The sequence below is a fragment of the Aplidium turbinatum genome, chromosome 9, assembly GCF_918807975.1.
Source record: "Aplidium turbinatum chromosome 9, kaAplTurb1.1, whole genome shotgun sequence".
Taxonomy (NCBI): Eukaryota; Metazoa; Chordata; class Ascidiacea; order Aplousobranchia; family Polyclinidae; genus Aplidium; species Aplidium turbinatum.
Genome location: NC_137480.1, coordinates 18,565,792 through 18,580,505, shown reverse-complemented (window position 1 = coordinate 18,580,505; position 14,714 = coordinate 18,565,792). Strand labels below are relative to the sequence as shown.

Here is a 14,714-nt window from a genome sequence, read left to right as displayed (position 1 = left end):
CTTCGGTCTACAATGAAACAAGAGCGGTTGGCTAATCTGAGCCTTCTCAGCATAGAGTGTGATAAACTGCGACTTCTCAATTTTGCTGCTATCCTTACAGACTTTGCAGCAAAGAAAGCCAGAAAAAAGTCGTTCGACTGAATTTCATGTTCACCATTTCCAGACAGTAAAAGCCTTCATTTTTACATTGATTCAACGTCTGCAGGTTGATTTTGCTGTCTAGGTTTCCACTCAAATTGAAGCATTTAAGATGCTATTTTAAAGAGTAAAATATTAAAACGAATTTATTGATAGGCTATGGCTTGAAGGTACAATCTGCAGTTTGAATAAGTTTGGCCACAGGCAGAAAGATAAAAAACAATTCTTCACGGCAGCTAGGTTAAAAGCAGCCTTCCGAAGCGTTCCAATAGCCATTTACCTCTTGCACATTTATCTTAACTTGCAACCTCTGGGTAGAAATCCCTGTAAAGAAAACGCAAATATAAAATCGCAAAAGACTTGTTATTTCAAAGCCAGCACTTTGGACTATAACCTACTCTTCAATATGGCGACAAAAAATGTATTAGCCAGCCACTTATAGTCTGTAGGCCTACACGGTAGGTATTTTATTTTGAACAGGCTAGCCTCGATCGCAGATATGTAACTTTAATTTACTAACCTGGTAAGTTTCACATATGAGCCACAACAGGTTGTCGAATGCAGCTTTTTGAATAGCGTTCGTGTGTACCTGATTAAATTTGTAGTGTCAGTCCACTTTGTGTGTAGGTTATAAAACGTTTGAGCGTATCAACAGTTTGCTTAAAAGATCTGTATGTAGAGCTGTTGAGAGGATAATTCAGGCCCAGTAGCCTACCAATGAAATCCTCGGGCCCTAAATCAAGACACCTTTTTTTAAAACGCATTGGGCCTTGGTATATCCAAATAATACGCGGTGACTTCCTCAAGCTTCTTGGCACTACATAGGTCTATACCATTGACTACGTTTAACAAACGTACAATAAACAAACGTTTAGTGAAATCAAGCTAGGTCACTAGTGATAAAGAGTTTGCAAAGTCTATTAACAATTTGTTGAGCGTAAATGAACGGAACACAAAATAGCAATAAAACGTTCATTTTCTTACCAACCTCATTCACAACGATCCAAGGAACTCTATCGAGTTGTTGCTTTTCTGTAAGAACTGCTGCTTTCCGGAACAGCTTCTTTCCTTCAATTCCTTGAGCGCAATCGTTAATAATTTTCCAGTCAATATTGCTGTTTTCAGTGCACTGCAACAGCCAGAAAAATATTTGCTACTGGCATGTGAAGTTTGTTAGTGTAGGCCTACATCAACAATGTATCCAGGAATTTGTATAGGAAAAGGAAGACTTGAACGTTCGTAACACCGTTCTTTTTCGTGTGGTAATTTTTTTAGGAAAACCCTAGCAACTAGTCAATTCTGCGCCAGAATAGCCTAATGAAGGTCACATGGCTTGACCTGTTGTGCAGCTGCAGTCGGATCGGATGAAGACTCCATACAATAGATAGCAGGAAGATATCGGCTTTCTTCAGACTTTGCATGATGAATTAAGCATGCCTAAACAAAAGTTAATCTATTTTACTCTGTCTGACATTGTAGCCTATACCTTATAGGCCTACAACAAATCGGCAAACATTTCAAGCAGAGTAGGCTATCGATATTGTATGCATAATATTTTTAACCCTGCTTTTGTGTTGCAAATGGCATCCAGTGACGACTCGTGTAATGGTGCTGTGGCACTGCAGCTCCACCAGTTTTATTGACTCATCCTGCCTGTGAAAGAAATGTAAAACGCGTCGCAATTTTTCATTATTTTTGTTTAAAATGTTTAGGTTTGCAGACTTTTCCAATTTTTTTTCGCTTTAGTAAAACACTAACGCTCAGAATGCACCAAATTTAATGTGATTTTTCAAATTTTGCTGGAAGAGGCCCTCCAGACTCCCTGCTGTTTTGCTCGCCTTCAGCAAAAACGTGGTCGGGCTACGCCCGTCCTCAACACCACCACTTTCACAACTCACCAGCCGCCACTAATAGCATTTATTAGGCAACGAGATGCAACGCCAATATGATAAGCCTTACCATAAAAGTGAAGGGTCTAATGAACTGAGCATACCAAACAACTTGTACATTAAGCTACAATCTACAAACTATTTAAAGAAATAAAATTTTTATTATTAAACTTAAAGCTTTTAATTTTCTGCTTGTGAATTTTTTGAATGGGTCAAGTTCAATTCCAAGCATTCATAAATTTTTTTTTACTGGGTCGGGCATAATAACCGTTAAGTCTAACCCGGTGGTCCAACTCTCATCTTGAAAAGATAAACGGTAAACATTGTTTTCCAACTACTTTCTTTTCAAGAACACTTAGGCTAGTGGATGGAAAATGTTGCTGACAAAGCTGATGACAACTTTGCAGGGATGATGATTTACAAATGGACGAGCTACATACAGTAAAAAATATCTTGTCACTATAGCCTAAGGATGATTACTGCAATGGTGTTTCCCACACACTCCTTTGAACCGTGATGACAGGTGGACGTCCATTCTTTGTTCTTGTTGATGACCCTCTGCACAAAAGCGCATTATAAGTTGGTTAGGTCAGCTAAAATGCTAAAATAGCTAGATCATAGGCCTACATCCAATTTTGTTTTAATTGTAAAAAAAGGATTTATGTAGAATACAACATTTTATGTTAACCTATGCTAAGATTTAAAGAGTTTTTATTTGTTTGAAAAAATAACTAATTAACCAATCGTTTATTTCATAGTGAGTGAAGTCACCGACTTTAAATTACATATTTGGCCCTCTTCCATGATGCAACCAATTTAAAAGTTTGTCATAGTACAAAAAGCATATTTTTTAAAATAATTTTTCAAAGTTGGGTAGGCTACAATATTTTTAATTATTATTATTTTAGCACTATTATTATTATTATAGGCTACTAGCCAACTTATTGGAACAAAACAAAACCAGGCTGTGAAACTTCATTGAATATTTTATGAGCCACTAGCAGAAAACATTTATCTGAAGAACAGTGTGGATTACTCACTTTTGCTTTTCCGTATGCTATAAGTGTAATTCTTAAGATGTTCGAACTCTTCAGCCTGTTGTAGACTGGGTATAATTTGGAAGTAAAAAAAAACTTCGAGTCTGGGCAGTGAGTTTCAAAAAAAACAGTTACATGAACTCGTTGAGGAATAGAAATGAAACTGGCTCTGTGCAATCTTGAAAAGCAAGGACCTAAAACCTGTTGCAATAGATAACAATTTCATTGTTTTTATCAGATTCAATTCAATTCAATTTATTTTTCTTTGTCGGAAAACAACAGCAATGATAAAGTTACAAATAGTGAACGGGAACAAAACCAACAAAAGGAAAAGGTGGCAAAACCACAAAAGTTTAAAACGTGCATGCGTGGCAGATTTAAAGGTTACGTAGATAAAAGTAAATTAAGCACGGCCACCAAACCTTACAGTTTAAAGTAGATGAATTAGTTGGAAGAACCAGTTGGCTCCACATACCTAAAGCAACTGGAGGTTAGGGTGGCTCGTTTTTGAATTTTTTTTTTTAGTTCTCTCGGGGTAGTGGGAAATGGTGCCAATGAGTGAGAAAACGCTCATGACAAAATTTGAGATTCGTAATAAATTGTCTTCAGCCTCCTTATGGGGCCCAAAAATCGAAAAATGGGTCAAAAACAAAACTTTTTTCAAAAATATTTTTAGTTTGGGTACATACAATATTGTTTAGATATATCTAATTAACCTAAGAAAAAAAATTGGAGTCATTTGAACTATTCCTTCAGCTTCCTCACAGTTTCTGAAAATTTTCATTTTGCTGAAAATTTCGCATTTTTGTGGGTGATTACACAATACATAATTGCGTTAGACATTTTGCCAACTATAAAACGTCATTGTATTTCTCTTTATAGACCTGCCCTGAGCTGTTGCATCATTTTTTAATGAAATTGGGTTAATTTGGTAGGAAAAAGTGACGTCTTTTATTTGAATTTACGTCACTGACGAAGTTTGTAGTTATGTAACCACAAACGAAAATGCAAAATTTTCAGCAAAATGAAAATTTTCAGCAATCAGATGACTTCAATTTTTTTTCTTTGGTTAATTTGAATCTGCGAGTGCGGTGCTTCAGACAGTATGAGCTTCTGAAGCTCGATCGACTGGTATTGCAGTGTTTGAAGGTGGCGTGGCGTCTTCCCAGGTGGGCGTGCAGCGCTTTCTTTTACTGTAAGCCTGCATTGGGGGGCTTTGGTGTGTTGAATCTGTGTCGCGAAAGCGACACGCTTTTGATAGCCCAGGCCTTCAAGATGCTGACGTCTCCTGACGACCGTGTCTCTGCCATCGCTTTCGGGCAGCTTAGGCGTTGTGCCAGTCTGAGGTTCGGCACTCCAGATCCTACCCCGTGCCAGCTAGCCAGTTACTTGAATAAGGACCCCCCACCTGAAGGTGCCCGTTCTCGACCGTGCCCAACAGGCGAAAGCTTGTGGGGCCGCGTCCCGGCGGCTACCCGTCGTCTAAATGTACGTTGGTCCGCACGCCCGGATGGCGGTCTCGAGTTGACCGCGGGGAGCTCCAAAATCACCCCTCCCCTAAGAAAAAAAGTGGTTCCGACCCTCCACCAACACAATGACTTGTGGTGGAGGAGACAGTGGGAATCCAAACCTGACCAAGGCAAGACGGTCAGTGCCCACTGTCTGTCCGGATTTTCGAATTCTTGGACTCGGCGACCGGAGCTCCTGGATCACGCGAACCGTGCATTTGCTTATAAAGCCCGCCTAAACCTACTTCCCTTGAAATCAAAACCAAGCCATGGCCACCCATATAAACCTGCCATATGTCGCGCGTGTGGGAAAGCGGAAGAGACTCTCCCTCATATATTGAATCACTGCCCTACCGTGATGCCTGTTGTCACGGAACGACACAATTCGGTATTGTGGGAGATCGTGAAGCATGTACCTGCCGAATGGCAACCCTTGCTTACCATAGATAGTACGGTTCCACAACACGTGGAAGCGGGCGGTGCTGATCTGCGCCCTGACATTGTCCTGCAACGCCCTGACGGTGTCACGGTTGTATGTGACGTCACTTGCCCGTTCGATTACGGCGCGGATTCCCTTCGAAAAGCCGCCGACAGGAAACACGACAAGTACGGCGAGTTATGTGTAAACATATTGGAAGACAGGAAGCGCCCTTGCAGGGACGTCCTGTCACTTCCGTTCGTCGTAGGCTCCCTCGGGAGCTATGCTCCGTTGAGCTCTCGGGCTTTGGCGGCCTTGGGTGTTCCTGCTCGTGGGGTAGCAGAGGTGGCTAGAAAAGTGGCCTCCCTCTCAATCGAAGGTTCCCTCCGTGTCTGGAAAGCTTGGAACGCCGGGCTCACTCGTGGAGGGGCTACGTCATAGAAAAGACGATTCCAGCGATCAGAAGCTCAATTCCCCAACAGCAGAAGCTCTGCAGTAAGCATCCGAGCGCGCAAGACAGCAAACCTCAAAACCCGCCAGTAATTGTGTGACGTCATAGTATGTTAAATCCATTGTTTCATTATCAATTTACCTGTAAACAATTGTCGTTTCATCAGCATGCTGCAGCTCAATGAAGAATACAATCATCATCAATAAAATAAAATAGCAATATATGAATTAAGTATATATTGCATATCGTGAATGGACTCATATCATCATCAATGACGTAATATCATTAACAACACTGGATCTGTATTTTCATATTTCAATATTTTAGATTATCACACACTACCTTCTCCCGATATGCTGCTCTTTCCCGCTCGGATCAACCTCGCGTTGCTTTTAACTCATCGATAATCATGATTTCCCGATCAACTCGATGCAACCTCCAAAGTTTCATCCCACTATTATATATTTTTCCTGGTAACGTAGCCTAGTCATATCTACGCTTCGATCGCTAGTCCCCCCGACCCATCTGGGCGAACCTGCCTCAACGTCTGGCCAGTGCACATCCGTGCTCGTTGGTTCAACGTCAACACTTTTTCGGTAGGTAAAGCATACAATATATTCCCACTTACCATCTTTTTTTTTACACCAATTAATTGAGCCTTTGCTCCAGATTTTAAATAATTTTCGTCTCCCACGAGTATTCAAATCGTCCTTGTAGCTAAGCTTCTCTTCCTCGTGGGAGACCCCAAAGTTTATCCGCTCTGCCTACGGGCAGACCGGGTATAGGAGTCAAACGTACCTGTGTTACGGTCACGTGATGGAGACGTGGGCGCTGCCTGGCTTTATAAAACTTCTGTCGCCCGGCCCGTCGTGAGCTGACCTTTTTGCGTTTGCAGAAAGCAAATCCCGTCTCCCTGGCCCGTTCCGCCATTCTAACTTTTGCGGACGAGTCGCACAAAAATCTCGATCCACACTTTCCTTCCACAGATACCTAGACTCCCCAGCCTGGCCCCCGCGACCTAAGCTGGTGGACTTCCCTTCCGGGTGCATCGCCACCCCATAATCACGCCGCTCCCCGCCTCCACGGGGCGTGGCAGGCCGGTTCTTTAAAGTCTCTGACCTGGCTATGTTTATTGTGTTCTTCTCGCCGTGTCAATTATTTTGTACTCGTGCGTCGTTGACCAAAATAAAACAGTTCATCATCTAAACAACATTGTATCTACTCAATAATTTTCGTCTCCCACGAATATTCAAATCGTCCTTGTAGCTAAGCTTCTCTTCCTCGTGGGAGACCCCAAAGTTTATCCGCTCTGCCTACAGGCAGACCGGGTATAGGAGTTAAACGTACCTGTGTTACGGTCACGTGATGGAGACGTGGGCGCTGCCTGGCTTTATAAAACTTCTGTCGCCCGGTCCGTCGTGAGCTGACCTTTTTGCGTTTGCAGAAAGCAAATCCCGTCTCCCTGGCCCGTTCCGCCATTCTAACTTTTGCGGACGAGTCGCACAAAATTCTCGATCCACACTTTCCTTCCACAGGTACCTAAACTCCCCAGCCTGGCCCCCGCGACGTAAGCTGGTGGACTTCCCTTCCGGGTGCATCGCCACCCCATAATCACGCCGCTCCCCGCCTCCACGGGGCGTGGCAGGCCGGTTCTTTAAAGTCTCTGACCTGGCTATGTTTATTGTGTTCTTCTCGCCGTGTCAATTATTTTGTACTCGTGCATCGTTGATCAAAATACAACAGTTCATCATCATATTTTTGAAAAAAATTGCGTTTTTGATCCCATTTTTCGATTTTTGGGCCCCATGAGGAGGCTGAAGACAATTTGTTACGAATCTCAAATTTTGTCATGAGCGTTTTCTCACTCATTGGCACTATTTCCCCACTACCCCGAGAGAATTTAAAAAAAAAGTTCAAAAACGAGCCATCCTACTGGAGGTGTGCCAGTTGATGAAACCATGCGGGGACGACTGAACCTTACAACTAATATAAAAAAGAAAAATCAACAACACGAGCATTTAAGAATAAACAATAAACATACGGCATATTATTACATTTTAAACATATTGCATATTATAATACAAAATACTATGTACAGTGTATCGTTTTAACTTTTAAGTAAAATGAAGTGTTGTTGTTATTGTTTCAGAGGAAATATCTTCGCTTCTATTCATATGAAATGACACTTGTACACTAAAATTAATCAAAGTGCAAACTAGCTTATACGCTATAATAATAAAGTGTTTTTATTTGGGATTGAATCTATCGTGGATGTGCGTTGCTTTCAGTACTTTACAATTAGCTTGGAGGCTGTCAATAAGTGTTTCCAATTTTAGACAAAATTTCAAAACTCGGGTGTCGGATGGCCTATTTCCAAAACAGAAATCCATTTTTTTTAGTTTTGGACAAACTTCAATTTGCCCCGATATTAAACTTATTATTACGGTACTTAAAATATACAAAGGCAACAGAAAAAATACTTGAATTAAATGTTTATTGCTAAAACACGTTGTTTTCAAGCAATTTTTATAACAAAACGCTCGAAAATCACAGCGTTGAGATTTTTATCTTTCAGTTTGTTTCTGAGTTTTGTGACAAGTTGTCCTGTGGATGAATAAGCTCCTTCGGGCTGCAATAACATGACTTGATTGTAAGCTAAGCAAGATTGATTCTTTTAACATTTTCTGCTCTTTTGTTTCCAGCTGAAAACACACATTGCTTTTTCACTACTCTTTGCGTGGAGGAATAGCTTCGCACTAATGATTTTTACTTTTCAAAAATGAAGCAAACTCCTCAGAAAGAACCTGTCCTTTTACTTTCTAATGAGTTTAACATCAACACTCTCTCGGTCCTCCTCCATTTGGCCACGTGGATAGAGTATTTCCTAAAGAGAATTGCTGAAGAAGCAATTTTTGTTTCCGGGTTTGTGTCTAAATTGGTCTTGGAGTCCTGGAAGACGAGAAACTTAGAATATTTGCTTCAGCTCCAAATCTTCCCTTTCTTGCACACGTTTCTCCAGTCTTGCAGATCCCTACTGATCTTTGTTCCCTACTCTTCCTGTTTATCAAAGGTGAACGTGATACACTTTTTCAGCCAAAGGCAAAGTATATCTTGAAGATCCTATTCCGCTGAGTCTTGTAATTGAGAAAGAGATTTTTTTTCCTTTAGAGCAATATTTTGAGGTTGTAAATTGTCTTCATCGCGCACCGCGGATGCACTGAATAGCTTCACTGCCTTGCGGACTTTTGCAACAGGGATTGTCTTTATCTCGGAATTTAATAAGCACACGATATAACTCTTACAACTGCGCTGACTACTGCACCTTTTCAACACTTTAAGGTTGTATCGTAAAATTGGTCATAACGTGATTCTGCTTTGCGGAAGCTGTAGTATTTTGCCAAACGAAACTCAGAAAAATTAAAATTGAGTTGAAGCAAGATAATAAATTTAATCACAGTAATTTTTATTTCACTGTGAGAATCAGTCACTGATAGTGATAGGCCGGCGCTGGGTTATAGAAACTTTAAAGGCTATTCTTAGAACACCAAATACACACACATTCAGTCCATAAACAAATTAAACACTTACTCCACAATTGGTTGCTATTTCTTTGCTATCACACCAAAATCGAGGAGCAACTGGACAACGATTTCTCTTGCTGTCAGTGCCACAGAATGTACACAGCACTAATATCACAACAACTGTTAGTTTCATGTTGCCAGAAAGCAAGCTTAGCAAATGTGATATCCCGAAGAAAAGTGGTGCACTGCACTCAATTATACTTCAATTTTATTTGCTCACTTTTTTCAATTTTATCACTTTTTTCGAAAGTTTAATGTAAAATTGTAGACAGGATTGTAATGTGTTTCCATGACAACCAAAAGTAATTTCCATTTGCAGGCTTATGTCGTCATAATTTTTAACTAAAATTGCATATTTTTTAGGTGCATCTTATTTTACGCATACAGAATATTGTATTTGTATAAACTTACATCTACTAACCGTATTGCGGCAATAAGTCGGGCATAGATTTATCGCGTCAGACAACAAAGTAATTTTAATCAAATTTAAATTATGCAAAGTTGAAATAATCTCAAGAGTCAAGACAAAGAGAGGGTGTAGGCTACTTGCAATCACCTGTGCTGTCGGATTGGTTTATGATACAAGAGAAGAATCCACAAAGCATACAAACTGAGTTAATTATCTTATAAAGTTGTGCTGAAGATAATTAAATATCCGAATTCGCAATCTGCAACAAAACAATTTGTTATTTAAACTTTTTCGTAGCCTACATTTACCTTGATTTATATAAGTCTTTACATGTGAAAACAAACAGATCAGCATCCTCTCAAGCACATGTGGCTCTACACAAAATTAAAATTACATAACTTAACAACTCTAAAAATGGTCGATTTTGCTGTCTGAGCGGTCATCCGTATAATGTTATGCTATTCCCTTTATGTTGCCACAACTGATCCTTTTCATCACAAAATCTAAGGTTTTTATTCTTTTATCCCTCTTAGTTTTCTGCTTTCCAAGCAACAATAGATTACGCCTGATCGATTAGTTTTTCGTTTTTTGATAAAATCAAATTGTAATGTAATATTCTGAGTGAAATTTTGCTCAAAATACTGTAATTAATGAACGGCAAGCAAATGTTTTGCAGCTAGACTGGGGCAAAACGATCCTGTCAACTACAAAATACAAAAAAGTAGATGGTAAACTTGGTAGAATTCAGAAAAAATAAACTGCAAGAAAGAGATGATGCATTTAAAACATCTGTTAGATTGGTCGATGATACGAAACGTCGACATGCGTAACAGATCCATTTGTAAAATTTAATTATAATTCATATGAAATTAATTTAAATTTCTTAATAATTTAATAAAATAATTGATTTATTTTGTTATAAGACTTAATTTTTTTTTAAGATTAAAAAATAATGTCTTGACACAACCCTTTAAAATGCCTATTTAAAATGCCTAAATGCTTATTGGCATTTGCACAACATTTACGTATGAATATCACAAATAAAAAAAATAAAAAACTCTTTAGGACCTGTTCGAAACAAGCCATTCTATCTCCTTCAAAGAATCTGAGAACTCCACCCACGAGATGGAAGAGACAGAAAACAACGTTTACTGACACCTCCGGAGCATCTTAGCAATGTCCTACTTCAAGTAAAAGTTTCATATCAAACATATTTTTCTTAAGTATGGTATGAACCTACTGTTTTGAGAGATTTGTGATTTTTCATTTGTTAGCATTGAATATGCATTACATGTAAGATTGTAAATCAAAGATAGTTATTACTATCTGAAGCCTTTACAAATTGTTTCATAAGAATTGTAATAATTGAAAGATTTAAATTGTAAGATTGTAAGTGTGTAACAAAATTCCGTCCATTACGGATACATCTCTTGCAGGTAACGCCAGATAAACATATGATTAAAGACATAAAACCTTTTTTTGCAACTTTTTCTTGAAGTATCACTTGGATATTGGTTGTTGGGTTGGTTTTGAATCTTTATCCTCAGACCGACAAAACTTTGATAGATTATTCCTGGTAGTTTCGCATACTTGTAGAGGCTTTACTGAGATTGACAAAGTGACATTTCCGATTGTTGAAGTGTTGTTGCTGGGAAATTATTCCATCGACTAAGCGCTGCTGAATAAAGAGCAGTCCTGAAATGCATCACTCAAGCGCACACCCCGAGAGACGAACCAGTGCAGCGTGATCTTAAGTCGAGCGCTTAGCCGTTGAGTTATCGGGTGCCGAATCTCTGGACCTGTGCTGTTCACAGTCTAACAATAGTAAAAGCATTTTTCAAAACACAAACTGCGTAGCAACTGCACATCAATTTTTTATTGTTTCTCGATTTACATCACAATGTAGTCATGAGCCATGTAATCAAATTCTCTCACCCAATGGCTCCACTACTGGCCAAATATGTTTAGAAAGTAAATGCAATAATATAATGAATCCATTACCCAACTTGCTGTGGAAGTAAAAAATATCGGAGCACTTGAACATAAGGTCTGAGGAAGACTGGGGCATGTATACATGAATGACGCACTTTGTGGCCATAGTTGAACTACGACTGTTTGAAAATTTAATTAAGCACTTTTAAATAAAGGTGGTTGGACTTTTGCTATGCTCTTTAAAGCAATTACAAATTTCGTTTACTAATGCAGTAGCGGAGTCGCCTAACTTGAAAAAAGAGTAAAAATAGTTTTCAATTCACTGCAACAAGCATAGTAGCCTGCCAGCAAGCAAAAGAATGTAGACTAAAGAGAAGTTAATTGGAAAATATTTTAGGCTATTTTTAGTCATCACTTTTCACTTTTTGAAGTGAACATTTTGCTGAACTTGAAACCGATAGAAAATTATCAAAATCACACTTGCCACACATTTAAAACGAGGCTCCTATCTTCAAACTTGGACTTGCAAATAAACCTCGAGCAAAAATCGATCAAATTTGCTGCTTTGGACAGCAGGCACCGCATCATTCACCTGAACAAGTTGTCATTAACATCACTTCAAAGGAACTTGACAACGCCGTGAAGTTAAAAATAACCTGAATCACATTAGTTCCAACCTGATGCTGCTTTGGGACAACAGGTCACATTTCAATGTTTGTGTTATGCAAGGACATTATCAGCCACGATTAATTCGAAAGGTACGACCAGCATGTGATTAAAAATAATAACAAAAAAAAAATCGATTCCATCAAAGCAACAACCGTAATAGCCTTCAACCCAAACTAATAATTTTAAAAAGTGTGTTTTTTATGACGGAATAGTGTAGATTTTCTATATACTTTATTACTTTTATTCATTATTTACATTACTCTATTTTTTTAAATCACCCTCTTTACCAAAATTGTATCACTTTTATTGTTCGTTGCATTATACTTTCCAACAAATTTAAACTAATTTGTTTAATTAGAGATACAAGCAAACTTTTCTAGATGAATTCTTTGCTCTGAATCCAAATCTGTGCTCGTTGTTTCTCTACCACATCAAGTTTTCAAAATATTTACACTGTAATATTTTACGTATTTTTAACTGTTTTACGTAGGCTATTTTGTCTTAAAAATACGTTCCTAAAATGCAATTGGTAATGACAATGCATTATGAAACCTGCATTGTGCAAGCTTGAGTTAAAAATTTCACTATTTGATCAAATTGCGTCGCAATTACGGCGCTATAGGTCAAATTTAAACACCAAAAGTTCGTATATACCAAAAACCTGATGAGCTGGAGAAACAATAAGAACACTTTCGGAATTATTGTCAAAAACACTCTAAGAATAATCGGAACAATAAAACTTTAATCGAACTCTAAACCTAATCGGAACTCCGTTTAAAATTTGCTGTTGACCAGTGTTTTTAATTTATTTTATCTGTATAAGCTATACATCAAATTTTGGATCAAGGGTCAGATTTACATTTTTTTGAAAAAAAATCATTGTCTAGGCTATTGTTCTAAAACAAGAGTGGAAATTTTCCTGGTTTAGATCTGTGAATACTCTTAAGCACATGGCTGTGTTAGCGCTCTTCCTGGCCACTAAGCTTTTCTAATGCGATTTGTTTCAAATCAATACAAAATCAGTCGCTTTTGCTATTGCTATTGCTCAATGTGTTCAGCAGTGGCGGCTCGTGGTCTCAAAACATGGGGGGGCTGCATCAACCAGTAGGCTAACCTAATATAAATAATTATAAACCTGTACCGGACTGAGTTATAAATGCACTGAGTTAGGGTTAGTAACACAGTAACATGTTCTTTTAATTGGCTGTCGTTTAATGTTTTTATCATTTAAAGTAAACTTTTGATAATGGCTTGAATTTGGTCAAGTTTAGGTGGTCACCAGATGGAGCTAGTACTATTATGGGACTTGGTATTAACTTAGTTGGTTAGATCTAAGCTTGTGCTTTCCAACGAGAGCAAATTTGTTGAAATTGAACAACAAATGAATAAATGGGAGACAATTTCCTTCAGGTGTTTTTCAGTGCATTTCCACCCCGTACTTCCTCCTTTATAATAGTCCATTCCAACCAGTGTGACGAATCATAACGTCTTCATCCCAAAAGGACCAATTGTGAAAAAGCACCAATAATTACAGTAATTGGCTTTACTTTACATCAAAACTAGTCTGTCTCAGTGACTTCTCAAAACACAGATCAAGTAAAGTAACCTACGACCCCTTCACCTAATCACCGATAGCTTCCACACGCTTACCCTAAAGATTTACGAGAACCAAAGTTGGAATCCCTGACCAGGGTCTGTTCTATTTGCAGTCCCTACAGCGCTTGTTCAGTGACGCTAGAAAACTTTTTTCTGAAAAACCTACGTCATAAAAAAAAGAACAAGAAACACCGGACCTGCAGAATTTGCAGACCCAGAGTTGCCAATTAATTTTTGTAACACAAACTTTTTTTTTAATGCAAAAAAAATTAATATTAAGAGTTTTGTTAATTCTTCAAGCAAAATAAATAAAAAAAAAACATGGCAAAACTATCTATATGTAATATAATTCACAAATGCACAAAAATGTTGGGGGGGCTGCAGTCCCGCAGTCCCTTATGACGAGCCGCCACTAGTGTTCAGGCCTTTTTGTATGCGTATGAGTACTACAGTCTACAATAGACTAGGCTACATCATTAATAAGAATAGTCAATCAAACACTGATGTGGATATCACAAGTGTAATTAATTAGTGCATTTTATTCTAGCAAACAGTAGGCTACTAACCTATGTTAACGCAAAAATGGCACTGCACAGGTTGATCAAACGAAATGTGGTAAAATACAATCCTTTACCGAAAGTGACACCATGCCAAAAGTAGGCCTATGGTGTTATTAGTGGTTACACATTGCAAACAATTATTGCTAAACAAGTCTTTAACCTGAAGTAGGCTATTCGCAACACAATGGCTGCCACCGGGGGCGGTTTGCAAAGACAATTATCATACAATGGTACAGTGGATATTTCTGAACTTATGGAAAAGTGGCTGAAAAAATTAATACAAACATAACGATACAGCTACGAAGAAAAACATTGCTGTTATGTCATGTGCAACTGTAAATAAGTAGGCTACCTTGCTTTTCAAGTATGGACTTACAAGTTTCTGCAGTAGGCTATTGAAGTTTCTTTTAATAATATCAATTGTGACAAATATACAGTCGGTGGTTATTAGTATGACCTAGTTGAAGAATATGTTAAATTAGTCAACTGTTCGTTTCTCCTCATACCGAACATACAGTTCAATTCT

General features: G+C 38.4%; 1 protein-coding gene across 1 annotated transcript; it reads right to left on the bottom strand.

The window, feature by feature from the left end:
• Nucleotides 1-266: 266 nt before the first annotated feature.
• On the bottom strand, nt 267-9,250 carry LOC145777735 (gamma-interferon-inducible lysosomal thiol reductase-like). Its single transcript, XM_082589177.1, has 7 exons — nt 9,030-9,250; nt 3,068-3,265; nt 2,508-2,585; nt 1,477-1,575; nt 1,127-1,267; nt 659-727; nt 267-462 (listed from the first exon to the last, which is right to left on the bottom strand). The coding sequence occupies exons 1-7, from the start codon at nt 9,153-9,155 to the stop codon at nt 430-432; spliced, it is 744 nt and encodes a 247-aa protein (XP_082445303.1). The 5' UTR covers nt 9,156-9,250; the 3' UTR covers nt 267-429.
• Nucleotides 9,251-14,714: the final 5,464 nt, after the last annotated feature.

Coding starts and splice junctions, on each gene's coding strand:
- LOC145777735 (XM_082589177.1), bottom strand. CDS start 9,155: ATGAAACTAACAGTTGTTGTGATATTAGTGCTGTGTACATTCTGTGGC. Junction 2,586..3,067: donor TAGCATACGGAAAAGCAAAA/GTGAGTAATCCA, acceptor GCTTTTGTGCAG/AGGGTCATCAACAAGAACAA. Junction 1,576..2,507: donor GTGTGGGAAACACCATTGCA/GTAATCATCCTT, acceptor ACTTTTGTTTAG/GCATGCTTAATTCATCATGC.